This window comes from Lissotriton helveticus, chromosome 3_1, assembly GCF_964261635.1.
Source record: "Lissotriton helveticus chromosome 3_1, aLisHel1.1, whole genome shotgun sequence".
NCBI lineage: Eukaryota > Metazoa > Chordata > Amphibia > Caudata > Salamandridae > Lissotriton > Lissotriton helveticus.
Window position 1 is genome coordinate 1010360548 of NC_136061.1, and position 23064 is coordinate 1010383611.

At 47.1% G+C, this 23064-nt stretch overlaps 1 protein-coding gene across 1 annotated transcript in view; it reads right to left on the reverse strand.

Annotated features, from left to right (window-relative positions):
• Positions 1-250: 250 nt before the first annotated feature.
• HOXD3 (homeobox D3) overlaps positions 251-23064 on the reverse strand; it is a 28829-nt gene continuing 6015 nt past the window's right edge. The window contains exons 2-3 of the mRNA XM_078681523.1: positions 12110-12645; positions 251-2745 (exon numbers count right to left, since the gene is read on the reverse strand). Of these exons, the coding sequence (XP_078537649.1) occupies positions 2006-2745; positions 12110-12593 (1224 nt within the window). The 5' untranslated portion in view covers positions 12594-12645 and the 3' untranslated portion in view covers positions 251-2005. The remainder of the gene's footprint in view (positions 2746-12109; positions 12646-23064) is intronic.

The window sequence follows — 23064 nt, forward strand, 5'->3', positions numbered from 1 at the left end:
CCTTTCTCATTGATAAATACAAAAAACTGGGGCACTTCCCGCAGCATTTAAACCCAATGTCTGGTACATAGAATGAATGGTCTGTGCAAGTCCTTTTACATATTGTTCAACGAAGAGAAGTGACACGCACCTAAAAAAGTCAGGGTTGTAGCAAAAACAACATATAAAATGCAGTAATATGCGGCTAAGTTCCAATGTGTTGACAACAACACGTACTATTTGCGCTGGTCTCCATACAAAAAACATAATATTTAGAAACAAATGTAATTTATTGTTGTATGATCAGAAGGAAACATAAACAGCTCATCTGGAGCTTCTGTAAAAGAGGAAATGTTAATATTCCTAGATTCAGACGGGTAAAACAGGCTGGAATCAGTGTGCATGTTACAGGCTTTCAGGCGCATTAGACTCGGGCGCTTTTCGTTTCCCGGGACCATTCGGGGTCACATTTTTGGCTCGCAGGAATCCGGGCTCTTTTCATCGCCGTGTGTAGGAGGGATGTTAGTTCTCGAAGTCCAACACGGATGCGTAGGAGGGCCCTGCTTTGAACACAAAGGAATGAACCATATCTATGTTGTGAACACCCCTCCTCGCTCATTTCAAAACTCTGTGCCGCCGTAGAAGGCAGCCATGCCGGCTCCGGGCCACGCACTGTGCGTGAACGCATCAAGTATCTAGCTGTGGAGCGGGGCTGCCTCCACTTCTGAAAAATACCACAATTGCAGCCCGAGAAGCTTTGACGTGGACTGCAAACCATAAAACACATTTTTAATATAGTAGGTCGTGTTTATATGTGTGCCAATATCGAATAATTGTGTCTCCCGACCTCAGCTAACAGTTAAATTATGTTTAACAAAGTGTTCCCATTGGATTCACTTGATTGTCAAATGTCTTTCAAAATATGTATCTAAAAATTAACCCTGCCTTCCAAAATTGAAGAAAAGTGTACAAAATGGATCAGTGTATAGAATTAGATGTGACAATATAAATAACAAAAGCGACATGCATTCTAAACTGTGAATTAATATACAGAGCACAATTAAAACAGTTCATTTGAAACGCTTTCCTAGGTTTGCATTCGAAATATTCAGTCGCCCATATCCGGGGTCAGTAAAAAATAGTTCAAAAGTATTTGTGACATATATTTACAAGTATACAAAGTCAATAAAATAAATATGGCCCTGTGCTTCTGGCATCTGTGCGGGTAGCTGCTTGGCACAAGAAAACAAAATGGCCGAGTGGTCTGCTTCTAATTTGCATTATTACAACAGATGCACTTTAGCATAATATATTTTATTCTAAATAGCGGTTTCTTCAAATACCAGACAACTTGAAAAATAACACACGTTTCGACTGTGTAATGTCTGTAATGCCACATGTTCAATTACTCCGCGGATGACGTACAACGTGTCGTTTTAAATAACCCCTTACATGAAATACAAATACCAGCAACTGTCACAATTGTGCAAAAAAACTACTCTCTCAAACTATGAGGGACAAAGTATACTAAATAGGTGGAACTGAAGACCCCGTGGGCCTGAATCAAATCCCCCCTCCCCTCAAAAAGTTATGCGGAATAAATGCTACAATTAGCCACATAAATACAACAAGACCAGGATAAATAATTGGTGATACAAAATGCCTTGTTCAAATAATAAATACGTACCGTGTCGGTCAATGCAATTCGCACATTACTGAGGGAACCATAAATTAACTGCTCGTGAAATAAGTTCGGATGCAGGCTACAAAGATCCGATGGCGCTGTCCTGGTCCACAAAGACGCCTGCTGAGGCCTCTGAGACTTGCCTCCGATTAGGGAGCAAGCAGTTCAGCAGTCGTGGTTTGCAGTGTATATTGCACTGTCATGCTTTTTACAGCTGGGAGGGTCCTCTCCCTGGCGCAAAGCGAGGACCCCCGACCCTAATACCCTTGGCACTCAGAATAAGTAACACTGTAGGTCAGCAACAAAGTGAGGTAATTGGAAGTGAGTCCTTGAGCCGCACCCCTACAGGTGCGTGAGCTTGGGCGCCTCCTGGAGGCGCCCCTGCGGCGGGTGGTGCGAGCTGAGGTCCGTGTAGGTTGGGTGCGGGTCGCACGGCCCGTGGTGGTGGCTGCCCGGGATCTGCGCCGCGCAGCTGTAGTCCGCGCTGGCCGACGACGGGTGCGAGAGGTGGCTGAGGTTGAACATGGGGCCCGAGGCCGGCATGGAGTCCACAAAGTTGCCGGCCCCCACGTAGACGGGGCTGCCCTGCAGGCCGGGGCTGCCGAAGGCGCCGCCCCCGCCGCCCTGCTGCAGGCCGTGGTGCTGCTCGTACTCGCCCGGGTAGCGCTTCTGCTGGGGCAGGCTGAGCGGCGCCGTGTACGCCGCCAGGCCGTACATGCTCTGCTGCGACTTGGCGAAGGAGGTGGGCGAGGGCGCGTCGTAGCCCAGGGCGCCCAGCTGGCCCGGGTAGGCCATGTGGCCGCTCAGCGGCGGGCTGCGCTCGGGGGACTGGCCGGCCGGGGAGTGCATGATGCCCTTGGCCTTCTGGTCCTTCTTGTACTTCATGCGCCGGTTCTGGAACCAGATCTTGATCTGGCGCTCCGTCAGGTTCAGCAGGTTGGCCATCTCGACGCGGCGCGGCCGGCACAGGTAGCGGTTGAAGTGGAACTCCTTCTCCAGCTCCACCAGCTGGGCGCTGGTGTAGGCCGTGCGCACCCGCTTGGAGGCCGGGCCTGGGGGGCTCTTCTCCTCGCAGGGATCCCCTGAGGAGGCAAGACAGTACACACTTAATTCAAGGTAGAGGACACCACAGGCTGCCTGCTCCCACCCCTCATGCCTGCAGCTACACTTACTTCAGAGCCGAGGACACACTGGCTGCCTGCTCCCTGCAGCTACACTTACTTCAGAGCCGAGGACACACAGGCTGCCTGCTCCCCACCCCACATGCCTGCAGCTACACTAACTTCAGAGCTGAGGACACCACAGGCTGCCTGCTCCCACCCCACATGCCTGCAGCTACACTTACTTCAGAGCTGAGTACACAACAGGCTGCCTGCTCCCACCCCATATGCCTGCACCTACACTTACTTCAGAGCCGAGGACACTGCGGGCTGCCTGCTCCCACCCCTCATGCCTGCAGCTACACTTACTTCAGAGCCGAGGACACACTGGCTGCCTGCTCCCTGCAGCTACACTTACTTCAGAGCCGAGGACACACAGGCTGCCTGCTCCCCACCCCACATGCCTGCAGCTACACTAACTTCAGAGCTGAGGACACCACAGGCTGCCTGCTCCCACCCCACATGCCTGCAGCTACACTTACTTCAGAGCTGAGTACACAACAGGCTGCCTGCTCCCACCCCATATGCCTGCACCTACACTTACTTCAGAGCCGAGGACACTGCGGGCTGCCGGCTCCCACCCCTCATGCCTGCAGCTACACTTACTTCAGAGCCGAGGACACCACAGGCTGCCTGCTCCCTGCAGCTACACTTACTTCAGAGCCGAGGACACCACAGGCTGCCTGCTCACTGCAGTTTTACTTACTTCTCAGCTGAATAATCCACAGGCTGCCTGCCCCCTGCAGCTACACTTGCTTCAGAGCTGGCGACATCACAGACTGCCTGCTCATCACCCCTCATCCTTGCAGCTACACTTACTCACGTGCTTAGGACACAACAGGCTGCATGCTCCCCACCCCTCATGCCTGCAGCTGCACTTACTTCAGAGCCGAGGACACCACAGGCTGCATGCTCCCCACCCCTCATGCCTGCAGCTACACTTACTTCAGAGCCGAGGACACTGCGGGCTGCCTGCTCCCACCCCTCATGCCTGCAGCTACACTTACTTCAGAGCCGAGGACACACTGGCTGCCTGCTCCCTGCAGCTACACTTACTTCAGAGCCGAGGACACTGCGGGCTGCCTGCTCCCACCCCTCATGCCTGCAGCTACACTTACTTCAGAGCCGAGGACACCACAGGCTGCCTGCTCCCTGCAGCTACACTTACTTCAGAGCCGAGGACACCACAGGCTGCCTGCTCCCACCCCACATGCCTGCAGCTACACTTACTTCAGAGCTGAGTACACAACAGGCTGCCTGCTCCCACCCCATATGCCTGCAGCTACACTTACTTCAGAGCTGAGTACACAACAGGCTGCCTGCTCCCACCCCATATGCCTGCAGCTACACTTACTTCAGAGCTGAGTACACAACAGGCTGCCTGCTCCCACCCCTCATGCCTGCAGCTACACTTACTTCAGAGCCGAGGACACCACAGGCTGCCTGCTCCCTGCAGCTACACTTACTTCAGAGCCGAGGACACCACAGGCTGCCTGCTCCCACCCCACATGCCTGCAGCTACACTTACTTCAGAGCTGAGTACACAACAGGCTGCCTGCTCCCACCCCATATGCCTGCACCTACACTTACTTCAGAGCCGAGGACACTGCGGGCTGCCTGCTCCCACCCCTCATGCCTGCAGCTACACTTACTTCAGAGCCGAGGACACACTGGCTGCCTGCTCCCTGCAGCTACACTTACTTCAGAGCCGAGGACACACAGGCTGCCTGCTCCCCACCCCACATGCCTGCAGCTACACTAACTTCAGAGCTGAGGACACCACAGGCTGCCTGCTCCCACCCCACATGCCTGCAGCTACACTTACTTCAGAGCTGAGTACACAACAGGCTGCCTGCTCCCACCCCATATGCCTGCACCTACACTTACTTCAGAGCCGAGGACACTGCGGGCTGCCGGCTCCCACCCCTCATGCCTGCAGCTACACTTACTTCAGAGCCGAGGACACCACAGGCTGCCTGCTCCCTGCAGCTACACTTACTTCAGAGCCGAGGACACCACAGGCTGCCTGCTCACTGCAGTTTTACTTACTTCTCAGCTGAATAATCCACAGGCTGCCTGCCCCCTGCAGCTACACTTGCTTCAGAGCTGGCGACATCACAGACTGCCTGCTCATCACCCCTCATCCTTGCAGCTACACTTACTCACGTGCTTAGGACACAACAGGCTGCATGCTCCCCACCCCTCATGCCTGCAGCTGCACTTACTTCAGAGCCGAGGACACCACAGGCTGCCTGCTCCCCACCCCCGCACCCCTGCAGCTGTACTTACTTCTGAGCTGAGGACACCACAGGCTGCCTGCTCCCCACACCCATGCAGCTGACCCACGGCAGGTGTGAGTGATTAACTCAGCCATACCTTTTTCTTTTGCATTCGGTCTCTTGTAGCTTTACTTACTGACTAAATTCGGGACTACAAGTCCCAGAATGCACAGTGACTATGAGGACTGTGCGCACTGCTGACGCTGCATAAGAGGGATGGTGGCACACTCAGATATGCTCTGCTCGGACTAAGGTACACTAATACTGTCTTGCACTCAAGCTGCCTTTGGCGGTAACAGAGCTTCTTGTGTGTGCCAGCAATGGACACACTAGACACGTTTCTTTCCTTTGCAACCTGGTGCTTTCAAATGTTCTTTCTCTAAATGGAAACACCTCGAAACTACAGTATCCAGCATGCACAGAAAAACGGAATGGGTGGTTTATTCGCACCTGAAAATTGTTAACTGTAAAGTGAACATATTCTAAACATGTTTTGTAAAGAAGAGTCACGCTTCACGTACTTCCAGTCACACAGACACATTGCATTTATACAAAACAGACCCATACATCGCACACTTGAAAACAGGCCTACTGTGACTTGCACCATATCAGGTATTAGTAGCCCAGCCAGGCGTGTCTTTTCTTAATGGGGCAATTCAATCCTAGAAGCTCCTCCCGAGGAAAAGGCCGAAGCCACCAGATGACCTGCTTAGACCTGCCAGGGGACACTTTGAGGTATATGCTCTTTGCTAACGTGTTTCATTGACTTCCCTGTGTGTTGCTGGCTGGCTGCACCGCTCAGGCACCCCCACACCCCTTTAACCAGAGTTTAGGGTAGTGGGATGGCTCTGCAGTAATGTCCTGCATGTTGGACATGTGCTCTTATTTATTTCATCAATACCCCTGCAGTCTACTTATTGGCATACATCACCCTGAATGCACGTGACTTAACGTAAATACACGTGCTGCAGGTCTCGCCTCAGCTCAATTAGACACACTTGGAGCCCTAAAAAGGCTGCCACAGATGCAACCACCCGAAAGAGCAAAACGTTGCTTTCTTTTAACAAGCTACAGAGTTAAACGAAAATGTACGATCTTCCATGGAGCAGTCATGTATTAAAATCAGCCTTGATTGAAATTAACCCGGCTAATATTTATTCTAAAATACTATCCCAGTCACAATTGCTGGTCGTGGGGTGTTTGAGCTATTGGTTTTATTTCTACCTGTCAGGGTGTAGCTGTGGTGTTATTCTTAACTGTTTCCTGGATGCCTTTATGTAATAAAGTGGGCAGCGTGTACATTTAATGGTGTGGCCTCCTTGTATGGTGCTATATATCAAGGCGAGTGAGACTGCGCTTCATGGGTGCCAACTGCTTTCATACATAGAGGTTAGGGGGTTCCAGTGAGCACATGAACTAGACGGGGTACCTCATTTTGTTATTTACTAGAAAATGATTGGCTCACAAAGATTGGGCGGGGTTTACGCTCCTGTGGTCTGTTACCTCCTCAGGGGGAAATACTTCTGTGGCTTTGGCATGGAGCCTATGCTTTGTATAGTACAGTCAAGTTGTATGGGGAAATACGTCATTCAGATACATATCAACGAGTACCAATTGTATTTGACAGAAAATGACTGCTTAATGGTAAACACTCCTACATGCCCACTGGACCTAACTCCCCTAGTTACAGTGTTTCGGGATTGGGGAATCAGAGACTCCATGTTCAATCCTGCAGGACCCAAGGTGGAACTTGATGGAAAGGAGCATACTTTTCTGCAAGCTCTGGAGGCCCTTAACTTCCTTAGATCCATCCCTACCTCTGGATCCACACCAAAAATCCTAGCAAGTCCTGCCAGAAGATGTCGATCCACTACTCCTTCGAAGTCTGGAACTCCAAAGGACTGATTTAATGAGCCCTTGTGATTTTCCCCTTCTTGTCTTCCCTTTCGTCTATGGTTGGATTACATTTCTGATGTCTCCACGTTCATGCATTAAACTATTGATGGCCCTCAGATTGTCTGTGGTTTTCTAATTCCTGAACTATATCCCCTCCCTCCTACGAATTCTTGCTACGAATTCTTGCAACATTGTTTTTGTGTACTGTACCTTACTATGCTCTTGTAACTGATGTAACTTTTAACGCAACAATCCTAAATGTAAAGCGCTCTGATACCCTCTTGGGTCAAGTTCGTGCTATATAAAACTTTATAAATAAATACATACCCGTGGCTGCTGTTAGAAACCTCCTTCTACACTTGTCTAGAACTTTCAACATACACATGTATGTTTGTGTATACTGTACACTTTTCTAGACGTTTCGCCTCACACATGGGTGTTTGTGTATACTGCAGACTTGTCTAGAACTTTCACCTAACACTTGAATGTTTGTGTATACTGTAAACTTGTCTAGAAGTTTCACCTTACACATACATTTGTGTATACTGCCGACTTGTCTAGAAGTTCCACTATACAAATGGGTCTTTGCGTATACTGCAGACTTGTCTAGAAGTTTCACCTTACACATACGTGTTTGTGTATACTGCAGACTTGTCTAGAACTTTCACCTTACACATGGGTATTGGTGTATACTGTGAACTTGTCTAGAAGTTTCGCGTTACACGTGGGTGCTTGTGTATACTGTACACTTGTCTAGAACTTTCACCTTACACATGGATGCTTGTGTATACTGTACACTTGTCTAGAAGTGTCACCTTACACATGGATGTTTGTGTATACTGTGCATTTGTCTAGAAGTGTCACCTTACACATGGATGCTTGTGTATACTGCAGACTTGTCTAAAACTTTCACCTTACACATACGTTTGTGTACACTGCAGACTTGTCTATAAGTTCCACCACACACATGGGTCTTTGCGAATACTGCAGACTTGTTTAGAACTTTCACCTTACACATGGGTGTTTGTGTATACTGTACACTTGTCTAGAAGTTTCACCTTACACATGGGTGTTTGTGTATACTGCAGACTTGTCTAGAACTCTCACCTTACACATGGGTGTTTGTCTATACTGTAGACTTGTCTAGAACTTTCCCCTTACACATGGGTGTCTGAGTATACTGCAGACTTGTCTAGAACTTTCACCTTACACATGGATTTCTGAGTATACTGCAGACTTGTCTAGAAGTGTCACCCTCACATGGGTGTTTGTGAATACTGTACACTTGTCTAGAAGTTTCACCTTACACATGGGTGTTTGTGAATACTGTACACTTGTCTAGAAGTTTCACCTTACACATGGGTGTTTGTGTATACTGCAGACTTGTCTAGAACTCTCACCTTACACATGGGTGTTTATGTATACCCTAAACTTGTGTAGAACTTCCACCTTACACGTATACTGTAGACTTGTCTAGAACTTTCACCTTAACCATGGATGTTTGTGAAAACTGTACATTTGTCTGGAAATTTCACCTTACACATGGATGTTTGTGCATACTACAGACTTGTCTAGAACTTTCAATTTACACATGGATGTTTGTGTATACTTCAGACTTGTCTAGAAGTTTCACCTTACACATGGCCGTCTGAGTATACTGCAGACTTGCCTAGAACTTTCACCTTACAAATGGATGTTTTTGTATAATGCAGATTTGTCTAGAAGTTTCACCTTGCACATGGATGACTGTCTATACTGTACACTTGTCTAGAAGTTTCACCTCACCCATGGATGTTTGTGTATACTGCAGATTTGTCTGGAACTTTCATCTTACACATGGATGTTTGTGTAAACTGTACACTTGTCTAGAAGTTTCGCCTTATGAAGGGAGGGGCATTTGCCTACACTGACACTTTCTTTTGATAGGTCAATTTAGACAAGGGTGCTTGCATAGACTGCACACTTGTTTAGAGATTTCACCCCCCACTCTGTTTTGGAATACACTGCACCCTTGTTAAGAGGTTTCACCTGACAAATGAGCGTTAGCATCCTTGCGCCCTTTTTTTGAAGCTTCAGACACCTCATAGGCTCATTCGGGCAAATATGTGCACCCCAGGTCAGTGTTGAAATGTCACGTTATGGATGTCTTTGAGTATTTATTTATTTTAAATTTATACAGCGCACTGTTACCTGTAGGTGTCCTGGCGCTAAGTAATGCTCCAAGCAGAGACCATATAGAGATTAGAGAGTAAACAGCCAAGTCTTAAGACCTACACTAACACTTCACATAACATAGGACTACACTGCACGCTAGTATAGAATGTTCACTTTACACTAAAGTGCTTGTCTTCACTACACACTCTTTTAGGAATTAGTTTTGTTTGTTTATGCTGCATATCTGTTACAAAGCTTTGCCCACACAGGCACGTTTGTATGCATGGCACACTTAGCTAGAAGTAGAGTTCCGCAAGTACTGAAGGCTCGAGCTAGGCTTGAGCTATGGGCTTGGTTCAGCCCAGGGTCTTCTTGGCCCTCGAACCCACACCAGCTGAGCTATGTGACTTCTGCCTGCTACCCACACAATACTCTTGTGCGCCAAGAATTAAAAGAGAAAACATAAGCCTGTGTTGTTAAACAGGAGAGAAAGGGCGAGTCTAGTGGTGGTTGAGCAGTGTAACTTGAAACCAGAAAGCCTGGGATCAATCTTTGTTCCCTGCTTTACAAAACTATTTCAGCCTTGACAAATATTTTATTTCACAAACCTTTTTCCTTATCTTCTATGATATCTTCAAATATGCACTGTATCTGATCTGTACAAAAACCTTGTGTTTGATTTAATAACTATAATGTTGCTCCATATACAACAATCTAGGTTAAATTTAGGATACAGAGGACACCCTACTTGCCTGTTAATTCACTAATATTGACATTAGGGAAGGAATGTTTTTTAGGCTATGTTTAAAATTATCACTTTTTAAGAGAAATTCTTTCAATGAACTGATATATTCTGACTTCTAAGTTAAATGCTTCTTCATGTTAAACAAATACACCTTTTTAAACTTTGAAGAGCTTTTATTATCTTTCTTCACGTTTGTTGTATGATTTACATGCCAACCCATTGGCTCACTTTGGCTGGCTGGCCCTGTTAATCTGTTGGCTCGTAGAAGTTTCACAGCACACATGGGTGTTCGTCTGCACTGAAGGAGTGTTTACTAGTTTCATATTACACGAGGGTTTAGGCGTTTCACATTACACAATGCTGCACACTTGTTCCGAAGTTTACACTACATTCGGGTGTTTGTCTGCACTGTACACTCGTTGATAGGCTTCACGGAGAACAAGGTGGTGCTTTTACACTGCACACTTGTGTAGAGGTTTCACTTTACACACTGGTGTTTGGCCACGCTACACGTTAGTTGAAAGGTTTCACAATACACAATGCGGTCTGTCTACATTGTGCACTTGTTTAGAGATTCACATTACATACGGACCTTTAGAAGCTTCCCTTTACACAAGGTAGCTGCTCTGCACTGCATACCTTTATAGAAGTTTCACATTGCATAAGGAAGCTTCTCTACACAACCCTCTTCTTTACACTACCTACATTTTAGAAGTTTCATATTACAGAGTGTTTACACGTTTCAAATTATGCAGGGAAGAGTGTCTACACTGCACCCGTGTTGCGAAGTTTCACATTAAACTGTATTGTTTTTATACATTGCAAACGTGTGCAGAAGGTTCGCATTATATTGGGGTGTCTATTTACACTGAACACTTGTTTGAGGTTTCACGTTAATGTGTTTGAAGTGCCATATTACCTACATGTGTTTGTGTATACTGCACAAGACTGTGGATGTTTCACGTTAGATACTGCTCACTTTTTTTTAAAGTTTCTCATTTTAGAAGTTTCTCATGATTTGCACGTGTTTGTCTACACTGTACACTACTGGGATGTTTCACATCCGAAAGGGTGTCGAACTGTACTGTACAGTCATTGTGATGTTTCACATTACACACGCATGCCTCTCTCTGTTCACACTCGTTTAGAGGCCTTGATGCTCTTGAAGCACACACACACCGTGACGTGCCGTATGCCCGGGCACAGCTGGGGTGCTTGTCTGCACTGCACACTCGTGATGTTTCACATTACACAGGGATGCATCTCTCCCCGCACACTCGTTTGGAGTCCTCACACACACACACCTCATGATGCACACACACACACACCTCATGATGCACACACACACCTCTTGATGCACACACCTCTTGATGCACACACACCGCGGGTGCCGTGCCGCATACCTGTAGGGGCGCTTGTGTGCACTGCACACTCGTGATATTTCACATTACACAGGGCTGCATCTCTAGGCCATGCACACTTCTTCAGAGGCCTCGCCTCACACACACAACTCTTGATGCACACACACCGTGACGTGCCGTATACCTACCCGGGCACAGCTGGAGAGCTTGTCTGCACTGCACACTCGTGATGTTTTACATTACACAGTAATGCATCTCTCCCCGCACACTCGTTTGGAGGCCTCACACACACACACCTCTTGATGCACACACACACACCTCTTGATGCACACATACACCTCTTGATGCACACACACCGCGGGTGCCGTGCCGCATACCTGCAGGGCGCTTGCCTGCACTGCACACTCGTGATGTTTCACATTACACAGGGCTGCATCTCTTGCCCATGCACACACGCACACACCTCTTGATGCAGACACAGGGCGGGTGCCGCGCCGCATACCTGCCGGGGCACAGCCGGGGTGTTTGTTAATGCTGCATATTCCTGATATTTCACATTACAGACGGGTGCCTCTCTCTATGCACACTCCTTTAGAGGCCTCGCCTCACACACACACACACACCTCTTGATGCACACACACACACACCTCTTGATGCACACACACCGCGGGTGCCGTGCCTCATACCTGCAGGGGCGCTTGCCTGCACTGCACACTCGTGATGTTTCACATTACACAGGGCTGCATCCTAGCCCATGCACACACACCTCTTGATGCACACACACACCTCTTGATGCACACACACACACACGCCTCTTGATGCACACACAGGGCGGGTGCCTTGCCGCATACCTGCCGGGGCGCAGCTGCTCTTCTGCTTGGAGTTCTGCCGCGACTCTTTCATCCAGGGGAAGATCTGCTTGCTGATAGTGGCCGAGGCCGGGCCCGAGGAGCCGCCGGCCGCCTTGGGCTTCTTCTGGGCGGGGGCGCTGTTCACGGGGGGCGGCGATGGGGGCAGCGAGGGGGGCTGCGGCTCGCCCAGGCTGGGGGGCTGCCCGCTGCTCTGGCTGCCGCTGGTCCGCATGCAGCTCCCGCTGATGTCGCCGGATTTGTGGCTGGGGGGCCGCACCGCGGAAGTCTGTATGGAGCAGGCCGAGCTCTGGTAATCATTGTCCAGGCTGGGCTGGCCGTAGGGCTGGTGGCCGGCGCTGTAGCTGTAGGCGTCGGCCTTGGTGTAGGCATAGCCGCCGAACAGGCCCGAGTTGTCGTAGTAGGCCGTTTTCTGCATCGTGCTTTCTTGGAGCGGCAGGACCTGCGGGCCCTTATCAAATAACATGGGCCTCAGGCTCACGTCGTCACGTCAGGCCGAGTGCAGGTGGACAGTTCACCTATGGACAAAAGCATCAAACATTAAACAACCCAAAAAAGTAAGGGCCAAAAAATCATGTTTCACATAAGCCGCACGTGGACACGAAGGGCGACATTTTCCACAACAAGGCTGAGGCGGCCGTAATGCAAACAATTAATTGATAAAACAAAATAGACCCTTTTGTACCTGAATAGCTTAAAACACAGCTCCTTATACTTCTCTTTTTAAGTTATTGTCTGTACCAGTAGGCCTTATAATTTTAAAGCTAAGAGTTGTTTTATTTTCTCAATATGGGCGACTTCTTACATTGGTGATTATTCTGTGGCTCTCTACAGACACATTCGTTTTTATTATACAGCTCTATTTTGTCAGAGTTAACTTCATGTCGGGGGAAAGGGAGTTTTAAAGACGGCTTGGATTAGAACTAGCCCAGTAAACATGTAAGGCCTGCAGACTTTGGACAACAAAGCGGGTGAGAAACCAGGCATTGTTGAAAGATATGTATATTTCCAACAGAGGCATTCTACATTAATATAGCTCATCTAATTCTCCTTTTCATGTCATTTCTGTCTTTCTACGCACACACGTTTCTGTTCACCTCTTCAGATACGAACGTGCTAATACAATATGGCCGTCTGTACGTCCACAATAATTTACATTTTGAATTGAACACTAATGCATCTGGCTTAATTTAAGCGATCGGGCTGGCACTAATAGAGTCGCTCAGTTCGGATTCTCGGGGCTGCATACCCCTGGCATTTTGTAATTTTGTTTAAAGATTAACCACATCCCCTCCCCTCCAGTGTGTGAGCTGCGCAGGGGCATGATGGATTGAACTGAAGTCAGAACCTGAAAAACCGGAGAAAATTCCATCCCTTTTGTAAGGCCTGTCTCAGATTTTTTTTCCAGGTCTCTTGTAGTTAAAATATAACTACGCTCATTCAGCAACTTCGCTTTGCCCCACAAAGAAAGTCAACGGGTCAGCGTTTCTTTCTTTAATACTTTGATCCCCATAGCTGTCCAAATAATGGTAAATCAACATTATTATAAGGCTATATTTCAAACAAACGTTATCGAAACAAAGTAATTATCTGCTTTTTCACGATAATTCCTATATCACCCTGTTAGAAACACATGTAAAGCGATAGCTTGGATTGGAGAGAGTGCGCGTAATCTTGGATATATTATAGATGTTATCTTGTTTCATGGTGGAAGAGGTTACCTCAAAGGGTGTTTGATCCACAACTCGCACGCCTTGGACTCAAGGTTTGGCCTGCGCGGCTGCGGTGAAGTTCGCCTGCAGGACGTTCGTAAAGCCCTGTCTGTCGTCGAGGGCTGTGTCTTTAGAGGCGAGAGCCTGCGTGGGTGGAACTACAGCACCCCCCCATTCCGAGTCACCCATTTTATATTGTACTTATCACAGGCGCAGACGCTGATATACAGCAATTGCAGAAATAGCGCCTGTACCTGCCGCTGCATGGACCTCGCCGCCGAGAATCCGCCTTCCAACGAGGAAGCCTTTCTCCTAGATAATGAATCTATACTTCTATACGCAAAGCGCACTTGAGAGGTCTTGGTCTTACATGGTGTGGTGCGTGGGTGTTTGTTAATGTGATGTTTTGTGTGAACACCGAAAGGTCTCCAATCTATACCCGGCCTGCTGTTGATTTATTGTCACCTTGCTGGTTTGCGGGGTTCAGGCGTGTGAGGTGTTCGTCTGGGGCCACTGTAAGCAGTGACGGGCCTTTAATGAGCAGGGTGGCGTGCGCCACAGACCCCTCTCCGCCCCATACTCTGGATACTGGGGAATTAAGGCTGCCATGAAGACAGAATGAGAGGGAGCGTGGCTCCTAAAGAGGAGGCAGGGCAAGCTGACCCCGCGACAGGCACAGGGACTGGCCATTGGCGAGCCTCTGCTGAGACAGCATAAGAGATGCGACCTATGGGACGCTATGGGATGGCTAGGCAGTGGAATTCTAGGTTGTAGCAGTACTTGCTGAAGGGTGTTTATCCACCAATTTTCGTCGTCATAGTGAGACATCATGGGTGGGAGGGGAGTGTCAACTTTGCATTGCCTCAAGAAAGACACACACAAAGGCACCAAGCTGTCGAGAGGAATACGCCATATTGTATTCATTTGGCACTTATATAAGTAGGGAAGCTGTTTCAGTGAGCAAGGGCTCACTGTGGCTATCTGCAAGTCAAGTTTGACTCATCTTTCTTTTCTCTTCTAGACTCAGCCTTTTATCCTTCCTCGGCTAGTAAATTGAGCACCAAAGGGACCGTAACAGGGCAACACCTGTTATTTAGAGGACTTAGAAACCACACGTATTGTATGGGCTGCTGTGTAAAATAAGGTATCATCACTTACACGTGCTACAAACATTATGTCACTGGCATTTTGAGGTCTCTTTTCACCAGTATTATGGCATCACCGTCTTTTCTCAATCTGGGTGCCCTGTTGTGCCATTCTGGAAGTGCCATGAATCTTTTGTGTCCCTTATGTTTTGATGTTTAGTCGTCAGAGCTTAGCCGAGATTTTGCTCAATGTTTAGTTTAAAAGGTCTCTGTTTACTTTAGTGTGAAAGTGATACAAGCCTGGTAAGATATTTGTTGTGTGTAATGACTATGGATGGCTGTGCCTAAATCCTTTTCCGTTTTTTGTGTCCACAGCTTAGCTGTCAAACAGACTTATTGCTAACAACATACCTAGAGTGGGACTTGCCTCCACCATTTCAAACCACTGGCTTCCTTAGACCAGCCTTTCCCAGCCACTAGTGTAAGACCTTATAAGTCACATCTTGGTTGAGCCCAGTGGACTATCCATCCCTCACCCAGTGCTTTTGGGTGTTAGCCTGTATCCTTCCACTCACGTGCTTTCATTGACCTGCATGATGGACTACTTCACAACTGTATACCTTCCTGTCCCCTTTGCCTCTGCCTTCTGTGAGTCTTGCTCTAGCATGCTAACACTACTTGCATTATCTCATTAAACCCAGATCTATTGGCTTGCCAATGCTCATTTAGTTTGGAGTGATATCTGGTTGTCTGTTGGTGTGGTATGAAGAAAGGGTTCTGTTCTAGCGTGCCAGAGGTATCACAAACCAGGAAGGGTTTTGTTGAATATTCTCTGGCATAAGACCCTCCTGCAGTATCAAGTGCTCCCTGTTCATTCCCCGGACATCAGTGAGGTAGGCCCAGAGACAGAGAGGAGGGTGGAATATGTCTGCTAAGTTCTTCTCTCTTGATAACCCTCTCCTATCACTCTTATAAAAGTAATGATTACTACCCATAGTTTGCAATACCTTCTGCCTGTAAGTTTTCACATTAAGATCAGGACTTTTGTGAGCTTTTTAATCTGTTTAGTGAAAAAACATGCCATAATCTATCTAGTTTAATTAGGAGGAAAACAGTTTTAAAGTTAACTTGTGAGAAAATGGCACATCCAGCTTTAGCGCCCACTTACATTAAAAAAGTTTCCAAGTTTGCCTGGAAAAAATATGCCTGTAGGAGAGATGTTGGGAAAGTGGAAATCTCTGTGAACTAGGGGAAGCCAATAATCAGAATTTACGGCAGACTTAATTCAAGTAATAAAAACTTTGCACACCCCTACTGTGAAATCTTTGGACAGTGATGGGAAAAGCTCTTCTGAAATAGCTGGTGTTATATGATATGATCTTTGCTTGTAATGCACACACAAAATTGGAAGACTTCATGGAGAGGCCCAGTGGGTGGGATATTGAAACGAATAAAAAAGTATTTTATTTGGCAGATGTCAGCTAAAACTCTTCCAGATATCAGTGTGTGCGCCGGGTGGTAGGGAGAGGGGGTCGTCGGAAGTGCAGACTGTATACTGAAGGAGGGCCAATCGCTTGTTAGGAGAATGAATATCTTAATACTGGTGGCATTTTCTCTCCATTTTCGTAAATCTTCGCCCCTTCATATACAAAAGTGGCACCCTGTGGCATTCCATATTCACCCATATTTGCATTCAGATTCCCATTTTCAGCTTGGCACGTTTTTCAGCCTGCTGCAATAACACAGGCTGTACTTGCAGCACAATGTATTATGGAATCAAGGAAAAAATAGCTTCAGATTTGGTGGACCTGCACCTACAATGACTGCAAAGTTCCAGTTCTCTTCTCAACATTCTAGATGCACCTAACCATAAAGGCGGGGCAACCAGGGGCATGAGGAACCCCTCTAGTATGTCGTTTTGATTAAAGATGCAAAGTAAACTAACTTTTTTCTCTTCACCTGAAAATGTTTTCCAGTTAAAAAAATTCCTTCAGCTACAAAGAGAAATGATGGGGTGTTAGGTTACTTTACAAAGTTCCATGTTTACTTCAGTATTTTTTGGCACTAACGTTAAATTCACTAATCCGGTGTCAAAACCATTTGAAATAATACATAAATACTCTTAAAGGAGTGCATTTGTTGTTTTTTCTAACATTCCTAATAGCCTCTGCCGTTTTCTACCATAGGAGTATTTTCCCCAGAAGAACATTTAATTCCCCCCCTCCCAAACCTGAGCCTAGGCCTGGTTTACATCCTCAATTCTTGCTGATATTATTGAAAACCAGCCATTTACACTTCCAGACAGCACATTTGTACATCTAATGCCAAACTAAGTGCATACATTGTGAACTGGGCCCTACTTTATAAGTTGTCTTTACTCTCGCCCTCCCCTGTTGTCACAGATATGTCACTCCCTCCCTGCTTGAAGGCATATTATGCTTGAACTACACTGCTCTGTGAAGAACTTAATGGTATGGCTCCCCAGCCTTCTGTTAAATCTTACTTACATTTTTACAGAATTACACATTGAGTTGCATTATTCCCACTGTCTCTGCATTGCCTACACTCTGCATTTACCTACGTGCCTCTGTACCATGTAGCTACTTATCTGGTGCGGCTATACTTATTTCATTCCTTGCACCTTAAAACCCACAAGGTCCCCATCCTCGGTAGCTGTCCCCTAGAGTGACTCTAACCTGTTGCCTTTTTCTCTGGGCTGTCCTCCAGCACTTATTTTCAGCCTATCCCACACTGATAATTTTATACAATGGCATCAAACATATTTTTCTCCTGCATACATTTGGGGACATTAAGGTCACTGGAGAAAATGTTTCCAAGACTGCCTCCTATTTACTGTTCTCTAAGCCTTCACCAAAGACTATTGATCTCAAAGGTTTCTCCTCCAAATGCAACCTTTTTTGCACGAATTGTCTGAAGAAAGAGTTTTGGGGCAATAGTGGAAAGTAATATTGAGAGAGTGTCAGGGAGTAGACAAGGCCCTCAAGCTACTTTTAAAGTATTTTAAAGTGTTTTATATGCAGCCTGCAGGCTGTATCAATCCACTCCTCAATGTGCCCCTTTCTTTCAGCTTCCAGAGGAGGGACACCACAAGTGCCACCTATCACAAAGCGTGATAAGGGACGTTTTAATTGTCACATGTATTTATGTAAGTTAGGACAGTTCGTAAGTCATACTGGGTTCTTTTCTCACTCTCAGTCATGGACTGTGAACAAGGCATTGCTAAATGCAAAAGGCGCCCTAGTACATGCCCCCTATCCTCCGCCCATTTCATTTGTCGGGAGGAGTTAGCTCTGACTTATTTGGGTGATCATATTTGAGCACGCCCACCATTCTTGTGGTTGTCCACCTGGAGAACTGAGGAGATATTAGTAAGGATTGCCTTGCATGCGACAAAGAGCTCACCATCCCAAGGACAGCATATGGTGAGACAGTGTCTCATGAGGTTGGGTTGCCTCATGCTTTTTCTGAGCCCGGTTCTATTAGCAGCATAAATAAAAAGCATGTGCAGATGTTATTGCACAACCAAGCTCGACTCTTTAGACTTTACATGGAAAAGCTAAAACCCACTGTTGTGGCTAATTTGAGCCTGGGCTTAGAAAGTCTACCAACTAAAGATCTGCACAGTGCACGTGAATGTTTGGGACGTTGCTTGTTATTCCGCTTTAGGGCGGATACAGTTAAGTATTTACTATGTTTCCCGTTGGCCTATCAGAAGAATCTTAACACTAGTCCTTGTCCCTGTGATGGTAGATCTGGACAACAATGCTCATTTTTCTATTTCTTGGTGAGTTTTAATAAAAGTGCAACATACTATTTTTTTTTAATTTAAGACATTCTAGTCCATTTTCTAATTTCTTACAACAATTGATGGATGATGAATCATGATCCTATGTTGGCTCCTTTGTGAGAGCCTGTACGGTTAGGAAGCACAATGCACTTTGAGTAATGTATCATCTTTTTGTATACTGAAATGGCTATATATTTAGTGCCTTATTGTATTGCACTGTACTTTTTTATTATGAGATTGCTTGCTATTATGTTGATTCAAATTGTTGTTAGTGTATTGTTTTTATATACTATGTCTTTATTTCTGGACTGTGCACTTTCATGGGTGCTTCTGCTTCCGAATAAAGTAATTGAAAGTTGAAAATTAAATTGTCTCATTTACTAAATAAGGTGGGACAGCTCGGTATCATCATGGGCTCTTTCCTCACTCTCAGGCATGAACCGAGAACATGGCGTTATGTTATGTTATGTTATATTTGGTTTTATATAGCGCACGGCTACTCAAAAAGAGTGTCCCGGCGCTTTTATTGAGACCTATAGCAGAATAACACAACACTGATGTAAAAACAGATTAAAAGAAAACAAGACAGAAAAGTGATGACCTAAAGGGCAAAGAGCCAGGTTTTAAGGCCCTTCCTAAAGGCAAGCAAATTAGTAGCACCGCGTAACATCAACGGCAGAGTATTTCACAGCTGTGGCGCCAGCAGCCCAAAGGAGCGGCCTCCAATGCGGGCTCTCTTTACTCGCGGGACCACCGCAAGAAACAGAGATTCTGATCTTAGAGAGCGAGCCGGATGGTAAAAGGCAAGTCTCCTTTGGAGATACTTTGCTCCCACAGCATGCAGGGCTTTATAGGCCAAAGTCAGAGCCTTAAAGGCAATCCGCTTCCGGATAGGCAGCCAATGAAGCGACTGCAACAAGCCAGCAGCACTGGCTCGCCTATTTAGGCCATAAATGGCCCTCGCGGCCGCGTTCTGAACAACTTGCAGCCGCTGCAATAGATATTCAGGCATGCCCAAATAGAGGACGTTAGAATAATCCAGTCTTGAGCCAATCAGGGCCTGCACTGTCATCTTCCTATGCTCCACTGAGAGAAGAGGCAAAAACTTCCGGAGCATTTTGAGGAGGCCAAAACATGTTCCCGTTAGACCAAGGATCTGGGATCTCAACGTCAGACCCTTGTCCATCTTGACCCCCAGGTTCTTAGCGAGCTGGGACAAACAGGACGGGGGGAACATATTAATAGGCCACCATGCCTGCCAGTCCGGATCCGATGAACATCCGAAGAAGAGTACCTCAGACTTATCTGAGTTGCACTTGAGGCTGTTCAGCTGGAACCATTTAAAAACAGCCCCAAGGCAGTCCCGGATACTCTCTCCATCAAAGTCTCCTCCTTTCTTACATGAAAAGAGGAGCTGGGTGTCATCGGCGTAGGATACGATCTGGGCCCCGAACGACTCCGCCAATGCCGCCAGAGGGGTCATAAAGATGTTAAAAAGAGTCGGGCTCAACATAGAGCCCTGCGGAACTCCGACTCCCAAAGGCGGCATCACGGCCACGCTAGAAGAGGCCCAGACCGTTTGTCGACGGCCAGCTAAAAAAGATCTAAACCAGCTGAACACCGTCCCCCTCAGACCGATCTCATAGAGTCTGGCGAGAAGACCCTCGTGGGGGACGGTGTCAAAGGCCGCCGACAAATCTAACATGACGAGCATGGCTTTGCCCCCGGAGTCAAGTACCTCTTTAATGGCTTCAGACACCTCTAAAAGCGCCGTCTCTGTGCTTAAATTAGGGCGGAAGCCAGATTGAGTAGCATGCAATACATCATGAGCTTTCAAGAAATTAGAAAGCACCGTATGCATATGCTTCTCTAAAATTTTCGTAAGAGCAGAGAGGAGAGAAATAGGCCTGTAGTTGGCCAACACCTCCGGATCAAGACCAGGCTTCTTCACCAAAGGAATGACCATTGCCTGCTTCCAGGCCTGCGGAACCACTCCCTGGCTCAAAGAGAGGTTCAAGAGTGGATTCGCCAGCGGATTTATAACTTCCGACATTTTTGCCAGAAATTTGGCCGGGCAAGGGTCAAGAGGCGACCCAGATTTAAGATTGTCCATAAGTGCCAAGGAAGCAGGGGCTGAAATCGATGGGAAAACGGCCAAAACTGGGCCCAAAGGGGCCGATGAAGCTGGTCCGTCCTCGGGGCTGGCCGAAACAGCCGTCGCCAGCAGTGGAAAAGAATCTTGGATCAGTTTTATCTTATTAGTAAAATAGTTTGCAAGATCGGAAGCCCAGGACTCCGAAGAGACCGCTTGGGTTACGTTAGATCGGGGGACCGTGAATTCTCTGACAATATTAAAAATCTCTTTACAGGAGTTAGAAGCGGCATCTATCCTCCTTGCAAAATAGGCTTTTTTCTCTAGGCGAATGTCCCGATGATAAGCCTTAACCACTGTCCTGTAGGCCAGCCTTGCCACAGGGTCGTATTGTGAGCGCCAGGCTCTTTCAGCTACCTTACACTGCCGACGAGAGGCCGACAGCGCCTCAGTAAACCAGGAAGCAACAACCCGCTTAGATGTTAATCGGGGGGTTGTCACAGGGGCGAGATCGTTTAGCCTATCTAGTAGCCACACTTGCAGAGAATCCAAATCCCTTTCCAAATCTCCCGTAAGGGGGCAAGGGTGATCCAGAGCAGCCTGAGCCAGCATGTCTGGGGTCACTTGATAATAAGCCCTAGAAGCACGGCCCTGCTGCTTAAGAGCGGTGCTAGAAGGTTTCATCGTGCCCTGGATACAGAATTTGGCCAGTCTATGGTCTGACCAAAGCACTGGTATGATAGCCTTCACCTCCAAAGGAGATGTAGAGAAGATCTGATCAAGGGTATGACCCTTATCATGCGTTGGTCCCAGAAGATACGGGACCAGGCCAAAAGGGGCTGTGACATCGAGCAGTTTGATTGTATCCGGGTCCGATGGCTCATCCATATGAAAGTTAAAATCCCCGGCCAGAATACAATGTTCCGCTTTCAAGGCCAACACCGAAATAGCCGACTGGAGCTCTTCAAAGAAGGTTCCAGGCAGTCCAGGTGGCCTATAAACTAGAAGGCCTTTAAAGGATTGATGTGGCGCCAATGTAATGGAAAAGGCAAGGGATTCAGAACCTTGAATGTCATCCATTGTTGCCAAACGCAAAGGGCGCCCGTAGTACACACAATAGCTGGAAGCTGACTATTAAAGAAACGTGGGGGATCTTTATCCTGGAGATCCAGTGGTAAAGAAGCACAGAGACATGCTTTTTGAAAGGTTCCTCAGACAGAACCTGTGCGGCATTACCTTCTTTTATCATTAAAATCAGCCATCATGGGCCAGCGCAATAATCCTACGGCTGGCTGAAGCACTTAGGACTAGTGGCATTCAATGTTAGCTCTTCTGTACCATTACAGATGCGGACTGAGTGTAATAAGAAGAGCCTTAGTCCTGTGGAGAGAAGCAGTCCACAATGTATGCTTGGGCTTTGCCAACTCTGCACAGCAACACAAGTAAAATAGGCACAGTCAGCCACATTGGACCTTATTTGTGAAGTGAAGTTTGTGCCCCAAGGCACAATGGGTACCCATTTGCCCAAAGATGTTCCATCCAACATGCCATAGCTTCTGGGAATTCCTCTAGGTAGCATTCCATTCTATATTCCTTGTCTCTTCTAGCTATCACAGAAGGAGGAACCAAACTGAAGCAGGAGCTGTCTACATGCAATAGAACATGAGCAATCAAATACAATTGTTGACTTTGTGTGCCTCATCGATGATGTGCTGCTTGAAGCACCAGGCAATGCAAACTTGGCACGTCCATGTGGGAAAACTCCTCCCACCTTGGAAGGCTCACTATAACAATGAAACGTCATGGATTAACATTCTTGAGCCAATACGAACTACTGGGAATTCCATCTGGTAGCATTCAATCCTACATGGTGCTGCTGTTCTGCTGTACCACAGAAGTGACTGGACAGCCCACCTACAATGGAACACAGGCATCCTCAAATGTGTATCGGCCCTCCTGGGCCTTACCGGTGATGTCCAGCTTGAGCTGTAGGCAATGAGGAGCCATACCTGAGTATTGACCTTTCTGGGGGAGTCTCACCGAGACCCTGGAAACTAGTGGGTGAAAACTGCTTGCACCAACACTTAATGGCCACTGGAAGCTGACATTCACCTGGAGCCCCCAAGTGTTGTGAACTGGCCAGCAATGTGTGACCTTCTCATCATATGCACTGTTGATTTAGGTGTTAGTTGACATTGGCAAGCCTAACATCACCACGAAGGACAAAACTCCCACCAGCA